Below are 18,003 nucleotides of genomic sequence, written 5' to 3' on the forward strand. Positions count from 1 at the left end.
ATTACAGAGGTTTGTGATGCCTCCTAGTTGCAAAGACAAGGCTGATATTACAATTCATACTCCCGACTCCTGCCCAGCCTTCCCCTGCCATTGTAGTATTTCCCTCTTTAACATTGCACAAGGACCAGATAGATAAAGTGCAAGTTCACTTGTCCATATTTTCAAATTTAGTGTCACAAACTGGATTTAAAATACCCAAGTAGAATGTGGAGCACAGGCTCACTCATTATCAACACAAGAATTCACTGGCCAAATAATTCTCCTGTTTAGACAGGGGTCGCCTTCTATTTCAGTGTGCTTGGTCATGTGGTAAGCCAAAAAACAGGACAGATATTAATTCCTGTTTACATTTCCAGCTATGTTGTGTGCAGTTACCTGAGTTGCTGTGGTGACTAGCATATTACAGCCATCCATCACCTGCTACAGGAGCAGCCAGGGGCTTTGTCAGAGTCAAAAGCTAGCAGTTTTAGATGGGTATTTGTGGTGCTTCTTCTATGTAGGATGGGCCTTTATTAGTTCATTTCTCTATATCATTTCATTTCCCAATGATATGTTCTTTCAACCAAGCTCCCCAGTACACAGCATGGGGACCAGGGCCACACATACATATGAAATAACTCAGTTGGTTACCATGGTTAGCATGGAAGAAAGTCCTAAGGGGCCCTTGCCCACCTCTAACCTGTGGTTATTAACACCCAATTGTGATACTCCAGTCTTGAGATTCTCTTAGGGGCTCTTAATGAAATGGAGGCTCACTGAGGAGACTCGTGGGATTTCAATAGCAAGTCTATTCATGCTGTTCACAACAAAACCACAAACACTGAGCAGAGTAAATTACAAAACAGATCTGTCAGGAAGTCTCATGTGCTAACGGGGCATCCAGGCTGTACCTTAAGACACACTCCCTTGCAAAGGCAGGCAGTGAGGAGGAGACACTGACGATCTTGCATGATTGATAAAAAATAAAGGAAAGAATAAGTAAAGCTGCCTCTCAGCCATTCAGAAATGGCCCGGAATTTGAATGTGTGATACAACACTTTAGAGGACAAATCAGGCTTCAAATGCTTAGGGAAGAGTTTCCAGTCTGTCACATTTGCATTACAATCTCTCTTGAGAGTACATCACTACAAGTAGTTCTGTTTACTTGCTGAATCTATCAGTTCTGAAATGCTAAGGGGGCTACAGAATCCAGCTGTAACTAGTAAACTGGATGTATTTCAGAGGTGTGTCAGTCTTGAGGGCTCTAATTAGAATTCCAAAGAAATCACAAATGGCATAGCACTAACTGCGATCAGAAATGGCAATGGGCAAATGCATGAATAACAGAAAAAAAAAATACTTTCTATGATACAGGAATCATTTTGCTAATATTCAAATCAGATTGATTCTGAAGTATTGACTTTACTAATTTCTTGCTTGTAATTTCGTAGAGCTGTTAGGGGTTCTATTTTATAAAACTATTCAGAAAGTGCATAATCACCTGAAATAATTCTGGTTTGGATAAGAAGTGTGTGATTGTGATACATGCCCAGCCAGTATTCCACAGACAGATAAGTATTCTGGAAGTCTCTGGTTGTAGCATAGCAGAATCTACATGAAATTTGAGAAATCTGCACAGAAAAGGTGGGAAGAAGCCAGTGTGCAATTAAAGGCAAAAGGTTTGGTCAAGAACGTTCTTGCCAGAGGAGTTTAGGGGTGATGCACTGCAGTAGATGAATTATGATTAGGTCCTGGGGAACATGCACTGGGCTGGGCAGAGAAGTCTTGTCAGGCAAGGAGCAGCTTGAGCCTGGATGCAGACAGTCAAGTGAATTCAGAGGTTTGCCAGTGGACTGTTTTGATGGCATGGGAAGAAAGCCCACACCGGACTGGTTGACACACAAACACTTGTTATGACTAGATAGGTCTGTGAGTGGATTCTGTCTTTTGCAGCAAGTAGAGAGTGCTCATTCAAAACCCAGTTCCCTTCTGTCCTTCACACTTGTCTCACTGAGTTCTCTTGAGTCCATGTAGTATTGATTTGAGAAGCCATCATCTGGAAAACTGGCATTCATTGTGAAGATAAAATTCCAGAGACAGTTTCAAGGTGTCTTGTTGATGTGGGGAGGTGTCTATCCTGAACCTGTCAGCTTAGGCTTGCTTCTAGTGGCAAGCCCACCATTTGCTCTCTGATAGATTTGGTAGGGTCACCTTCACTGGAGTCAGCATGGGATTGGAAAGGTGTTGGAAAAGAATAAGGCAAAGGGGTGATATTCTAGATGAGCCATTGTCTGCTAAAGGGACACAGTGGGTCCAGTGATGCCAAGAATCAGTTCTGAGCAATAATAGGAACTCGACACTGGAAAATTTTACTGTCAATGCATTGGCAAGGCTGAGACAAGGATTTAGACTTTATGAGGAATTGTAAATAAACTGGACCTTGTGAAAATTGACCTGTCAGTTACTTGCAGGATGTACTGGAGATTGGGTACCCCAGAGGGAAGTGGGTGACCTCTGTTGGAACTCCTCATATTTCAATAGCCACAAAGTTCATAATGTATCTATTGTGTACTGTGAGCTGTGGAGAATGCAGAGAAGGCACCTAAGACTTGATCATGGCCCTTTAAGGAATCTGTAAGGTAGGGGAGAAAACGGTCAGTCCTGATTTACTCAGGGCACACAATAAATGGGGATGGACAAACCTCTTAAAATGAACCACAGCCCATAGAGCTAGAAACAGAATGTGCTCAGGCTCAGGGAGCAGAGGCTATGGCTAGAAATGTGGTCTTTGGTTGCAGCTATGGATAATTGCTACAGTGGCCCAGGCAGATAGGAAACCCTCATCTCTGTGGTAAGCACTGCATCTAGAAGGTCACGGTCCCCCAGATTCAAAGTGGCTTGGACTGGGTAGGTCCTGACTTATTGCTCCCCAAGATTTTATTGATCATCAGCCCAAGGGTAACCTCAGCATTTGGTATTAGATACTGTCTGTGGTTAGGTCTTCCCCTGTTACTTGGGATGAGAACAGAGACAGGGTGAGCTGTGAACACACAGACTCTGCTTTATCCTGTTTCAGCAGATTACAGAGTAAATGCTTGCTTGGGCCTTGTGCAAGAGACATGAGATATATTCTTAGTGTGATACATGGGTAAATCCTTCTACATATTGAGCCTCAACCTCAGTCCTATCAAGACAGAGCACTGGGCAGAGATGCTCTGAACAGCTCTTTCTCTCTTAAGCATCTATAAATCCATTAGAAACTGCCACCTGACCCTTATTCCAGAGCATACAAATCAGGACCAATACACCTTTCTAAGAAGTGCTTTGAAATGTGGGAGCATGTAAGCACACAGAAGTTTATCTAGGAAGGTGACCATTTAGAAAGCTACTAATTAGAGAGAAAGGCAAGACATGTGGAATTGAGCACTTAAGCAAGACAGAGAAGGGCTTCCCTAGGCAAAGGAGCAAGAAGGAAACTCTGAAGACAGGAAGGTTAAAGTGAGGAACCATCTGAGCACAGGCTCAATGTGAGAGCCACCAGCGTCTGTGTTTCTGGAGAAACGCCCTCTTTCAGTGGTGTGTGACTTAGAGCAGCTGAACACACAGCTAATCATGGCCATCTAAGGCAGGTCAAGAACTAAATGTTTGACAGTCCTTGAGAATTCACCAGGGAGAATCACAGTCAAAGTCTACCTCAACAAGTCTGTGATTGAATTATTGCACGAGGAGATATGCCAGGCAAGAGCACAGAGCGGGTGGGGTGGGGGATGGTGGGCGGTCTCTCTGAGTCAACTTGTGATAGGGGCACTCCTTTGCTTCCATTGCTTACTTTTACAATCGTATCTCACATCAAATTACGAAGGGGAAAAGAAAGTGGCTCACACCTCTGCAAGCCTTGGCTGCCTAAACATTTTCAAACATCCAATTTTATCTGCAGCACTTCTGTAAGTGTGAAAAGAGGCCATGCCTGCCCCTTATATTGCATAATGATGGAACTGGATGAATGGGCCACACAGAGCAGTGCACATTCCCTGTGCGTCCTTCCATGACTGACCTACCGCCTGTGTTTCCCTATCAGCATTCTGTCTAGGGCCAGTACCTTTTTCATCCACAGAAAGGTAGAAATACAACTATATTTTTTATGACCAGGAGACGAGTTTATATTACCCTTGGATTAACCACAGAATGCTTTTTATGTCAGACAGACTAAATAGACATCTGTTTTCTACAAACATCCACCTCCACACAAACAGAGAGTTCTCAGTTTGCTTTGAAAAGCAAAATACCATGTGTTGTGACTTTACAGTGTTTTAAATAAAGTTAGGAATTTAGGTTTGAGAGGCTGACTTTTCATGAAATCAGTGGGTATGAGACCCAAAACTAGACATATGAGGTCCTTTAAAATTCAATGAGGGCAGAATTAAGGCAGACATTTCAACAGAGGGGCCATTGGCTCATGCTTTAGCTGTTCTGCGAAGCGAGAAGTAAATTATTAAAGTTTATCGCCCTCATTGGCTTCTAACACTGTTACTCAGTGTGTGCATGGTTTTTAAAGTGGAAACTGCTCAGCCTAAGTAAGCCATTTACTGCCCTGGTTCTACACGCTGTCTCTATTTCGCTCTTTATTACTTCATTTTGGAACTTTGATTGCTTTCTTTTAGATGTAAGATTGTTCTAATGCTATTCTGCAATCATATGAGGGGCTTAGTTTTCACTTTGTTCTCAGAACCAGGCTGGCTATAAATTTATCTCAGTTCTTTGAAGAAACCAACAGTAAAATTTCTAGAGGAAAAAATGGCGGCAGATATCCTCCCAGAGAGAAAGTAACCTCTTAAAAACAGAGCAGCCTCCAGGCTACCTCCCTTTAAAGAGGGAGTTTCAGGCAAGGACACCTTCACCTTCCCCTGTGTTCAGTATTTTTCTCTAGGCTTTGTGCCTGTTCTTCTGCTTTCTGTTAAGGTTTTTGCTATAATGGGCCAGTCCCTCCCCACACCCACTAAATAAGAGATGAAGTCACACTGTATCCCCATACTGATGTTCTAATAACTTTCAAGGGTTACAACCAGGTAGCACATCCCAGAAATCATCTGAGGTTTCCTTGATAAAATTGGGCATAGAGGCAAGATGTTGGAATTCTCAAAGAAGACAAAACAAAAGGTCATTTTTATGATAATGGACACTGTAAAGTAAAACCCATAGGATGAGGTCCTTTCTGGCTGACATTGGCTTCATTACAATTCACCCTGCCCCTCCCAAGGCTCTGCCATCACCACTCATCAACAGACAATGAGATCACTAAGAATGGAAACTGCTAACACAGCAGGGAGAGCTTGTGGCTACATTTCTATCTCTGATGACTTCATCATCCTCCAGCCTTATTATTCCTGCGTCCTAAGCTGCCTGTTGGCCAGTGTGACCTAAGAGGCTTTCTTACCTGTCACAAACAAAGGACTGAAGCTCCCATTTAATGTGGGGTTGACTCCAGAAGCCACTGGGTGATAGCACTGGGTAGGTTGCAACCTGAGACATTGCCTGTGCCTGCTGGCTTCATGACCAGGTCGTTTAACCAGCTCCCCGAGAATGGTGACTGTTGGCATAAGTGAGCGGTAATGGGCAGGTTAGCTTGGCCAGCACACTTTCCAACTGTAAAACATTTAGACTCTCTCCTGCCATGTCCCCTGGCCTAATTGTCCTCTTTCTCATTTTATGCCCCTGCTAGACCACCGCTCTTGATAAGGAGAGGCAGGTTTTCCGACGAAGACGCAACCAGGATGTGAGGAGCCGGTACAAGGCACAGCCAGCTCCACCAGAACTCAACTCGGAATCAGAAGACTACTCCCCCAGCTCCTCTGAGACTGTTCGCTCCCCCAACTCGCCCTTTTAATAAGACCCTTTTACTCAAAGTCCTAGCTTAACCCTTTAAGACTCTGAGACTCCCCTTCCCCCAAACTTCTGTAAAAAACAGGTTCATCTGATCTATTTAGCACTCAATGCTTGAATGGCAGAACAGAAAGTATGTTTTGGGTACCTTTGTAGCAAATTCCCTTTACTGAATGAGAAGGCATGTGATGTTTGTGATGATGGTAATTTGCTGCTAATAGGGGTCATTAAAGGGTTAAGGTTAATTTGCAAATTTTTTTTAACATAGAAGCAATGAATGTTTTCATCAGTCTAGCTAGGATCTGAAATATGTAACAGCACATATTAGCCCTCTAAGTGCATAGAATTTTCTTTAGAATCCTTGCTGGGGAATTTTTCAGAACCTTGGCTATGTATATTCACACACATTTCTTAATTTTGCTGCAGGCCAAGGGGCGTCATTAAGACCCTAAAATGTCCACACAAAAAGAGCATGGAGGTTGGTCCATTGTGATCCTTTTCTGTGTGTTTAGAACATGACAGGTTTTATAATGTCAGCAGGTGCACCCCTCATTCCTAACCATCTTATGAAGAAGGGGGTCCTTTTCCTAAGTAGTATGCTGGTTAGCTGTAGCCAGTTCTCTGCTTTTATTGGCGGGAATTAGGTTTGTGTCAGCCTCACCCAAGTGATTGACGGTGTCTCTCCCTGTCTCCATACAAAGATGTGCTGATGACGCCCCTGAAATGCTGCTTCCCCATTAGCTGCTGCTAGTGCCAGACAGACCCTCGGGGAACCACCTAGCCTTAGCTTGTGCTTGGTGAATTGGGATCTGTCTGCTCAGGATCAGAAAAGATCTAGAAATTACTGGTGAAAAGAGCAATAAATTACCAGGTGCTCTACAGGGACTGGAAATCCATCCAGCAAGGGAAAGCAAGATCTGTGGGGTCTTCTTCTCCTCCTCCTCCTCCTCCTTCTTCTCCTTCTTCTTCTCAGCTGCTTTTGCACAGGACTGTAGCCAGCAGTGTGAAACCAACACAGAATATGAAAGATCTTGGGTGAGGGGTAGCAAGAGGCAAGGGATTTACAAAGTGACAGAAGAGAAAGTACAGTGGGCACACAATCCAAAAGCTTCTGAAAATGGGTTTCATAGAAATAAATCCAATTCCATGAGTAACTCTAGGCACCTGCAAGTCTCCCAGAAGACAGGTTGGAGGCTGAAACTGCCACTCCCTCTCATGATTTTTTTTATTATAGCGCGGTCTCTAGCCATCCAGGAGAGATGTGTTGCTTTTGTGGTTTGGGGCCAGGGCCTGATTGGGACTGGTTCTCCACTCCTGTTACCCAATCTGTCTCCCTAGACCTGAGTTTCTTTGGGAGCTGATTGAATTTCAGAATATGGGCTTGTAACTTCCTGTTCTTTGTGTCTGTGCCCCAAAAGGACTCAGGGTGTCTGGGAGGCAGGGCCCAAGTCAAATGTTGCCCTAATGTTTTCTCGGCTTTGACCCAGGAGAAAGAGTGATAGACTCCAGAATGGTTACAGGTGATCCTTATTTTCTCATTCTTATTTTGAATGTATTTTAAAGTCTTGAAAGTTATGAACAATCTTTTCATTGTCAGGTCTTTATTTTCTAACTCCACACTGATCTTCAACTGCTGTGTTTATGCACAGTATTTAAACCATGTTCTATGCACATATAAACTTTTAAAGGACATAATCCCACATTTTCTGATTCTTCACATTTAAATCAACATTTATTTAGCTTTTTTTTCTTTTAGAGAACCCAGAAATTATAGCATATAAAATCACAAAGTGGAATATATCAGCATATTATTTAAATTGGGTGTTGGGAGTAGACAGGGCACAGACCGCCAGGAAGGGTGTTGATTTTTAGATAGAGTTCATATTGGTAAAGGACCTAGAACTGGTCAGAAACCACTACTTTCTCTGAAACAGAAAAGCAAAGCACTTTTTTCCTAAGATTAACAAGCAACAGCATAGCTGACCTCAACTCCATGTATGGGACTATAAAATACCCTATGGGCAATAGCAGAGTGCTACTTTTCCTTTCTCTGAATTACTGCTTTCCCCCTGGTTATTAACATATGGCCACAGCATCCAGGGCTCCAGGCCCATAGTGCAGGGCTCTGGCTTTTGTCTATCATCATTTAAGGGAACTCGAGAGGGTTCCTCATCATGTTGCAGAAGGGCAGCTCAGAAGAAGTCAGAGCCCACTCAGAAGGAAGATCGCAGCACACCCCTATAGAGTTTCAGTGATCTATGCTGAATTAATAGCGTGATGTGACCTGTCAAATAGAAATATCGATCAGTTGGATGGAATGTGGTAATTCAGCCATCTTTCCAGTAGTAAGCTACTGAGATCTTAGATGTCAGACATGTATCTCGGAGGGTGAACAAACAGGAACGTGTGGGTGACTCCCTGCGCCCACATTGCTTTGGTTTTAGCCAACACTAATTTTATTTCCCCTCGACATCCTCAGAATACTTCCAGTTAAGTGGTGGTGTTCTTTGAATTTCTTTAATCAAATCAATCTTATTTTTTATTTTGTGTATCATAGAACACCTCTGTGCCATCATGGCTGTGTAGCTCTGTAATTACCCACTTCTTCATCTTGAGTGCCTCCATATTTTTGAGTATTGAATATAACTCTATAGTGGTAGTCTTGTGATGGGATTGCCCTTTCTTTACTACCGGGATGAGCCCTGTGGTATTTAAAGGAAGCTTTCAGTTTGAGAGTAGAGTAGTTGAGCAAACCTTCATTACTTGCTTTCTGACAGTCAATTCTATAAAGGAGACCTGCTCACATTAATGAATACATTTACCCCTCAGCATTGTAGCAGAAACCACTTTATTTGTCATGACCAATAAATAGGTGATTTGTTCCAAACCATTAGAAGGTAAAGTTAAGAACTTCAGTCCCTGGAAATGTCTGGCCAAGCCCCCTCTAACTCACACGTGGTGAGTATTAACATAAACAGAGGAGGGAATGTGAATAAACAATGGAAAACACTTAATGTTTTGTGTTCACTGAGACTTTCCTACAACCTGTGTAGCTCTCTTATGAGTAGTGGCTAACAGGCCCGTCAGATACTGTTGAAAGAGAGTAGAACATCTGTGAATGAAGGCTGAAATTGCAATCCTTTACCCTTTGAGGCATATTTCAGTTGGGGGGGGGGAGGAAAGAAAAATTGGCTCAGAGGGTCACAGAGCTACGGAATTACCAGGACTCAGTGCGTTAAATCACGGTTGTTTGCTGGCCAAAGGCATCCATTAGACAACTCTATAGCCTGTGCTGGAGTGCAGTTGTGCTGAGGGGGAGCTTTCCTCACATTATTGTGTTGCCTCTAGCCCTTCTCTGGGTAAAGTCCTGTCAGCATTTCCATGATAAACTCCTATTCTGGAAGGTTTTTAATTTGACCATAAAAATGTGCCTGAGGGTGAAGTTTCTATTCAGGGCCTGTACTTGGAGTGGTGGGCACATCTCACACTTCTCAACTTCTCAACTCCTGAGGAAAACTCAACACTGAGAATTCTAGTGCGTTGTCTTCATTGTGATTCCAGAGTTCTGGCATGCCCCAAGACCCAAGATGGTAGTTTTAACATAATTACTCATTTGGACATGCTTTTTAAAAAGTGGATCATCTAGCATATATTATAAATTTTTAAAATTATTATTTGTCTTTTTAAAATGTGCACTAACTATGTGGTTGTGTTTTTTTTTTTTTTTTTTTTTTTTTTTGGTCAATTTTTTTTTAAGAATTTGAAGTTTCAGAGGTCCTCTTTTCCCGTGAGCTGCCTGCCACTTCCATTGGTAATTTGGGAAAAATCTCCCTGACCCAACAGAACTTTGAATGCTGTATGGAGGGTTAGACACATATTTCTTTGGAAATCTGGATTTCCAAGTTTAATCATCAGACATCATGAAGCCACTCTCATCTGCTGGGAGAATAGTGGCTAAAAGTGCCCCCGCAATTAACACTTTTGTCAACTCAGATTGGAAGCTAGCGGAAAACAACACTTCATCCTCTCCTGTTTAAAGGCAAATAAATCAGGGAAACTTGAGGACATATGAAACATTTGATGACTGCAAGAGTGCTTTACAATTGGGCTCTACGGTGCTTACACATGGAACAGTTAAGAACTGGGACCCCAGGACGTCAGATGGAATCTTTAGTTCGTATGTAATTACATACAGATGGGGGAGGTGCTCTGAGCTGCTCTTTTGTTTTTTAATCATCTCAAATATGCAGCCAGCCAGTAACATTAAGGGTCATAAACTGGTGGGAAACAGGAAGTCTAAGGTGGACATTTAGAATGCCTCTGCTGGGGCATTTTTTGTTTGTTTTTTTATTGTTGCTACCTTTAACAGGGAGGCCTCTGTGGTCATTTTTCAGTAAGTGAGCATCTAACTGGCAGGTGTGGTGATCATGCGGTTTGCCCATGGAGACAAATGAGGGATAGAGATTCATTGTTTTCCATCAAGAAAAGGCCATCACTCTCAACTGTACCTGTAAATTTCCTCAACATTTTCTTTTTTTTTGTTTGTTTGTTCTTGGTCAATTAAACTGAGACCTTTAATGTTACTTTGATGTAAAGTTGTATATTTTTGACTGTGACATACTTTAATTAATTTAAAGTAATTAGTGCTTAAGCCTTCAGAACTATGGTGTTAAGAGTAGGATTTTAAAGTGGTGTTAAACATCCTAACAAGTTCAGTTCATCCCAAGTCAATCAGCTATAGTCAGGAACAGACCTTACTGGTTCACTGGGGCAACTTCTCACTCGCCCTTGACATTAAATCCTTGGTGTATTCAAAGAATAAAGAAAAAGAAATTGAAACTGGTCCAAGGTTAGAGTCATATCCTTGCAACTTTTTAAAATTTTTGATTAGGAAATTAATATTAGCCTTTTTCATTCTGACTGAAAGAAAATTATTAAAGGGCTAGTTGTGCGTGAAATTAAATAGTATTTTGCTTCTGCATACTAAAGAAATGGGCTGGGGACTTGACACATTTAACAAGTTTCCCCAAAGGTTTTGATTTGGAGGAGAAAAAAGTATCCAACATTTCCTTTCCATTCTGACTTCGTCACTTGCTGCATGGATCAGATGGCGTAGGTTAGTGTCTGGTTTTGGAATCCCAGTGAAATAACTTTCAAACGATTTGTACCCATGATTAAAGGTGGAATGAGACCCATTTCCCCCCTCATCCTTCAGTTTAAGCTCATAAATTGTAGGTGACTGTGGAATGAAATCATCTGTGATATATTATGTTCATTTACCAAATGAGCTCTTTTGATGTTGCCTGTTTTTATGTAAAACACGTTCTTAAACTAATAAAGTAATATCTCTTGGTGTACACAATGCCCTTTGCTGCTGGGCCAGCTCTTCCGTTTACATTGCCATCATGGAGTAAAATTTCATTTCAGTTCAATTCAGAATTGACACATTCAGTCCAGAGAGGAATAACCCAGCTGTGTTCAGGGTTGGGGGGCAGGGTATTCTCTGTACAAGGCTTTAAAAATTAGTCATGCGGTCAGAATGTAGCTTTCCCACATGTCCTCCACTGCACAGTATGGATTTCATGAGCATAATTCAAAAACAACTATTCCAAAAATGTCCCTTTTCATATATTACCTTCCTGGCTGGGCCAGTGACTTGGACAAACACAGAGAAATCAAATACTGTTTAGCCTTATTTTATCCTTCAACCTACACATACAAGCTCACCAGAAGAGACTGTTATTTTAGCGGCTAACTTGTAATTACCTGCCATTTTGTTGCCCTTTCCCATTAGGTACCCCACATAATTTTTTCTAAGGTTACAGAGCTGTATGATGGAAGAAAGTTCTTTCCTACTGCGGTTTCAGATTGAAAAATCAGCCAGCAAGAGTGACTACAGGTCCCCGGTGTCACTTTTATAAATATCTTTTTGTGGATATCATTTTTATGATATTTTATGAAGATCTCCAAGCTCTTGTTTAGCAGTTACCTTCCTTGCCACCCATGGGCTATTAAAGCACCTGTCTTCCCCTTTGCTCTCTGTAGAGAAATCAATAGGCCTTTTCTTGACTCTTCTGGCAACTTTTATGAAACGATTGATTCCTAAGGACTTCTGTCTTGTTTTATGAGACTGGTCACCTTGACAATGATCTGCCATTCAAAAATAGGAGGAAAGTCCTGGTCATAACTCTGATGTTGAAAATGATAGAACTGCCACACATGGATAATTAGGAGGGAATAGCCTTCCCTGACTGCAGGCTGATTGGACTGGGGAGTTGGAAAGGCAGGACATGTTGTATAGAGAGTGGACAGTTACAGAAACAGAGGTAAGTGGGCGATGAGAAACAGATATAGAAGCATCATGGAATTTTCCATATCACATCTCCTGAACAGAATAAGAAAGGCTTTCCTCTGTCTTAAGAGGTAGCCTGAGCCTGGCCCAGTCTCCTCAAAGAGGGGCACTAAGACAAGACACAGGGCCACACCCAGCCAGCTGGAACAGTCAGATCCATGCTGGCCATCAGTACTGTGACAGATGTCCAAGCCAGCTTGCCTGCACTTCAAATCATTCATTCAAGTGTTTCTTGAGTGAGTGCCAGAACTATGGATGACACTTCATTTGAGCTTAGAAACAAAACAAACAAACAAAAAAACCAAACCACTCTTTTATTTTTTTTGCTTTGGGTCAGAAGACTTGGAAAACAAGAAATCATACTTGGGCTGACATAGATGCTATTTATTAGGATTCTTGGTTCAACACCCAGATGACCTGTCTACAACTAGCAAGGCCTCGTATGTTTACAACAATTTTGATTCTGGAAAGGTGTGTCTGCCATCTGCCCTTGTAGTGGTACACACCCCATGGTGCTCTTGGCTTAGCTCCTGGGCTCCTGGGCTCTGAGGTAAACAGCATCCCAAAGTTCTCCCTGCCATCTGGAATTAGCATAAGATTTTAACTTCTCATCCCACATTAATACTGTAATATGCCCATGGATTCAACAAACTTAACTAAGAGCTACTATGAGTGATACATACTTTGGGCTAAAAGAAACCATATTATAACTGTTCTTAAGACCTTCATTCTAGCAAGAAATCTGCTATTCTTTGGTCATGTGGAGCTACTGTTTTATCACTCACAGATGGCCAAATACCAGCCTGTCAGGGGCACAACATCCCTACCAGCTTGGCCCTGGCTCTCAGCATGTGTAGATGGTGTAGGCTACTGGCAATCCAGCCATCAGTCAAACTAGATCTGTGGTCTACCCACAATATTGTACTCTTGGAGGAAAAGAAGGGGAGATGGTAAAGGGAGAAAGGGCTGATGACACTAAGTGTGGAAGAAACCAAAGTTGCCATAGTCTTATCTCCTGGTGTATCATATAGGTAGTTGAAAGGAAAGGAAGTTATCTCTCACTTAATGCACTCTTCCAAACCAGTGCCAAAGGATGTTCTGGGTTGATGTGTGGCTCTAAAACTTTGGGTGCCATCCACATTCTTCATTCAGGAGTACTGTGCCCTTCTGATGGAGTGAACAGTAATAAGAGGCCATAAATAGCTCTATTGGTACACCCTATCATAAGACACATTTCTTTATCCATTCTACCTGGACCTATTCTTCTTCTTACCAAACATACCTAGCAGAAGTTCAGCCTGGGACCCCACATTCCCATTCCCTGTGAGTCATATACTCTTACCTCCAATTAAGTCCCTGTCACATGGTCATCCCTGGGGCAATTAAATATATGATTCACTACCACCTTTCTAGGTTCAAAGAAAGCAGCCATCCAGTGTGATCCCAGGTATTATAGTAAAAGCACAAATGGGACACTTGGGAATTTCTAAGACCAATTTAATTGTTGTTAGGCATTCACAGATGGCTTCATGGAAGAGATCTTGTTGTTGGTCTGTTTCTGTTACTCATAACCAAATACCACTGTCTGAGTAATAAAGAAAGGGAAATTATTTTGATTCACAGTTCTGCAGATATTACATCAAGGAGCCACATCTAGTGTAACCCTCTCTTGAGCACACTGCAGAGGTGACTTGGATGGAGGGTCAACATGGCCAGAACCTGGGAGCACACATATGTATATGCTCTGGATGCTCTACTTATAAAGTCACCTGGATTCAATCATGGAACCCACTCTATAACTGTATGCAATCTGGATTGTCTTTAAAAGACCCTAGCTCTTTTGACTCAATGACTCTAGTGAGGGTTAGCTCTCCCATGGAGAATCTTTGAGTGCTATACACAAGCCCAAGCTGAGTCCCTGAATCAGGGTCTGAAGAATAAGAAGGAAGTTGGAAAAAGGCATACATAGCCATGAGAACAGTGCACAGACACTCGGAAAAACATGAACGACCCCAGCGTGGGTGAAATGGAGGTTCAGCTCATCCCCACTGAGGCAGCAGACAGCCCAGGAGCTGGGCCTCACCAACTACCACTATGGTTTTAGGAAAGGGTGGGACCAGCCTATCTCACAGCTACATGACTGCGTGAAAACCAAACAACTCCCATCCTAGCACTGGCCAAGGAGGGAGTGGAACAAGAAGGCTTTTAAGGAAGCCAGCCCGGCTGTCTGGCATATGCTGTGCCAGAAATGTAGGCAAACATGCCATCATCTTCCCACTATGTCAGAACTTAATGCATAACTACAAATTCATAAGGTTTAGTGTGTTTAATGACAGCAACCAGTCGTAAAACCCATCTGACTAGGCAGCCTGACCCAGGCAACTATGGGTTCTTTTATTCCCATCTGAATTACTAATATTAACTCTCATAACACACACAGGTATGCATGCATGTGGATTTGTCTGTATAGGAATACAAGTTCAACAGCTGCAACTGAGTTTTAAAAGCTTTGGAAATTGAGAAAAAAAAATCTGCATAGGAAAACTAATAAGCCAGACCTGCTGGTGGAAGCTGCTGAGGGAGAAGCTAGAGAATCCCTAGAAAGGGCTGGGCTGGGTCTGGAGCAGGTAGTGGAGTGAGAGCAGGAAATGGGTCATATCTAGGCACAGACAGGTGGATGCAGGCACTGTAGGTTACTCCAGCCTATGAGGGGATAGGATGGAGGGTTACTTAATTCAAGTAGGCAAGTCCTTGAGGCACACACAAGTATCAGATGACAGGTTGGTGTGCAGCCAGCCATCTTAGTGTTTGTGTCCATCTCTTTATAGAGTTCAGGTAGGAGAGGTACACCCTTTCCTCAATCTGGTATGTCAGTTCAGTTTGGGGACTTGTTTCCCTATATGATCTTAATGTACTTGCTTGGCCCTGTAATCTCAGTTCACCCACAATAAATTCACAAGGCAGCCCCTTTTCTGTACCCAGTATGTGCTGGATGGGTGGTGCCTGGCAGATGCTGGAATTTCTGGGTCCACTCAGAGGCTGCCATCATTCTCTGCCTTCAAAATGAAGGTTTTGTTTGTTTGTTTCGTTTTTTTGTTTTGTTTTGTTTTTTGATACCTGCTTGTAAAATGCAGTTTCCCAAGGCAAAGCACAGCCTAAAAAAAACAAACAATAAAAACCATGGTTTTATACAACACCGAGTAACTTAGAGCCTGACACAGCCTGGCCTCAACAGCAGCCTTGAGCTGAAATAGAAATTGCTCTCTCACTATAACAGAGGCAGCTTCCCAGGCAAACAAAAGAACCAGCCACATGCAATCCCATCCCAACCAGGAATGCTGTTTGTGAAGCAATGGCTCTCTTCCTGTGGGGAAAATATTCTCTCCTAGGTTGTTTCTCTTTGCTCTGGACAAAAGGGAGGAGGAAGAGGAGAGAGAGGAGGGAGAGAAATGGAGGGAGAGGAAGGAAAAGGTGCGGGCAGGGAGGAGAGCCACTGACCCTGAAAATCACTCTCTCCTACCTTCCTTCTAGACAAGTCCACATTGTCACCTTTCCATGATAGGAAAGTGATAATTAATGTTCCACCCAAGAGAGGTTTCATTTTTCCACCAGAATTACCTATTAATTTGCTGGATTCTTCTGATTAAGCAGTGAGCCTGTCAGCATGGGCTCATCATTCTGCACATCCTTTCATTTTCAACAACTAAATCAAGGCTGCAACCAACCCAGACATTTTCAATTTCCTCTCTCACCATGTGGACGCCCCCATGTCTTTTAATAACATTCTTAACTCAGCTCCTGTCTCCCTGAGCAAGCTGATTTTGCTTCATAAAAGCTGCTATTGTTTCCACCTACCTACTTTACAGAGGAAGGTAACGGTTCGCATCAGTGCCTGGAAGTGGAAAACTGAAGCTTCCTTGCTTGAGGGGGAGGCCTCATGCTAAGACATGGATCTACCCACTTCTTCAGAGTCCTCCTCTCACCAGTTGTTTTGGGAGGGTTCTCCTGGAATGCCCACACCTTGGCACGCCTTTGCACACGTATGTTGCTGACAGATCGGTGTGGCTTCAGCATGCTGCCACATGGAGCCATCTGGTGACAGAACCTTCCCTTCTCAGTGCATTTGCACAGAAAACATCTGATGAAAAGCCAAGGATGGGGAAGCAACTATGACTTGTATTTGCAGTTTTCTGGATGCCCAGAAACGCATTTAGGTGAGCAGGTAAGAGCCAAGCCTCCAGGCCTCAGCAAGCAAATAGAAGGACTGCATCTATGCACTGACAGGTTTTAGGTAGCATCAGTGTCAACCGCCTATAGCTTTTTTGCTTCCCTGAACCACTAATAGGCAGTGAGTGCCCTGGGGCTCAAGTGATAACTCCTGGCTTAGTCCTCCATCTGTCAGCAGGACTTTGTGTACAGGAGAGAATTTTCCAGGTGACACAGGGTCCACAGTATCATGAAACTAACTCGGAATAGTTACTGCCAGCTGTGGTCCCTTCCTGAACCCACTTCCTCTCATCTGGGATCCCTCCACACTGTCCCCAAAGGTGTGTCCACTGTCTAAAAATTACTTGGCTTGTAAATATTTGTTTAGCTGTATATAGTTGTGTAGGCATGTAAGAATGCACATATGCACATGTGTGTTGAAGGCTGTGATGCCCCACTGCATGGGCCAGCATTCCACAGTGTGTGTTGAAGGCCGTGACACCCTACTGCATGGGCCAGCATCCCACAGCACTGACAGCTTGCTGCTGTCAGACGGCATCACTGTGAACAGTACTGTTCTAGCCTGCTGTGCCCTCCTAACAGACTGTGGTAACTTGGGATGGAGCTCCCGGTGTTCTATTTACCCCATCTTTATCATTCACACGAGTACACAGGCAGCTGCAGTAACTTTAGATTTGAGCTCTCAGCCTCACAAGTCCTGCTGTAAATCAGGAGGGCAGGGTCTGGTGCTGGGAAGGGGCTCTTTCTTTTTGTTTCTTCTGAAGAAGCTGATTTTTTTTGTTTTTTGCGGAGGGGGGGTGTCTCTGTCTCCCAGCCTTCTTCCATTTGCCCATGCTCTTCACAGATATCTGATGTGAAAGGCTGCCTGCTGGCTATTGGCATCTTAAAAATGTTTACATGTGGGATCCCCAGACCATTATCTCCCTTCCACATAAGGCCCACTTGAGCAGTCAGCCAGTTGCCCTCGTATTGACTTTCTTTCTTCCTGTTGATTTGGCTGACAGAAGAATCTCTGCTGGGAAGAGCTCCCCCCCCACACACACACATCTCTGGAGATCGAGGGGCCTTGCCATGTCCTGTATCTGTGAGGCAGAGAACATCCGTGGGGCCCAGGAAGGAGAGGACCATATGTGGGAGTGTAAGCAGGGACTCTTTTTGTGCAACAGATGCAAACTCAAGGCAAGCTTTTGAAATTCCACTTCTTCTGGACAGAAACCAACTTCCTTCCAGTGGTTTTCATGCCACAGGTATAAACAAAGGTTTCCAATATACTTCCTGGGTTGACAAATCACAGGGATTTTGGTGCAACATGGTCTTCTTGGTGGCTAGATACATGAGCAGAGATCTCAATATGGATACAAGTAAGAAGTTATATAACCAGTCTCAGACATAACCTGAAGGCATGTGCAAAGCTTTACGCTGTCTCGAGAGTCCAAGCAAAGAGCATCTAGTTCAAAGTCTGACATGGCAGGGACTACCACTAGAGAATATCGTGGCAACCCTGGCTGTCACAGCAAATAATGAAGAGACATCAACAGTTCAAAGGCAGGAGGAGATACATCCAG

The 18,003-nt window shown here is 43.2% G+C and overlaps 1 protein-coding gene across 4 annotated transcripts in view; it reads left to right on the top strand.

The window, feature by feature from the left end:
• The window catches only part of Dclk1 (doublecortin like kinase 1), a 275,000-nt gene extending 268,967 nt beyond the window's left edge, over window positions 1-6,033 (top strand). For all 4 annotated transcript variants that reach the window (XM_051176966.1, XM_051176965.1, XM_051176968.1 and 1 more), the window contains one exon: window positions 5,699-6,033. In XM_051176966.1, the coding sequence (XP_051032923.1) occupies window positions 5,699-5,756 (58 nt within the window). In that variant the 3' untranslated portion in view covers window positions 5,757-6,033. The remainder of the gene's footprint in view (window positions 1-5,698) is intronic.
• Window positions 6,034-18,003: the final 11,970 nt, after the last annotated feature.

The sequence above is a fragment of the Phodopus roborovskii genome, unplaced genomic scaffold, assembly GCF_943737965.1.
Source record: "Phodopus roborovskii unplaced genomic scaffold, PHOROB, whole genome shotgun sequence".
Lineage (NCBI taxonomy): Eukaryota > Metazoa > Chordata > Mammalia > Rodentia > Cricetidae > Phodopus > Phodopus roborovskii.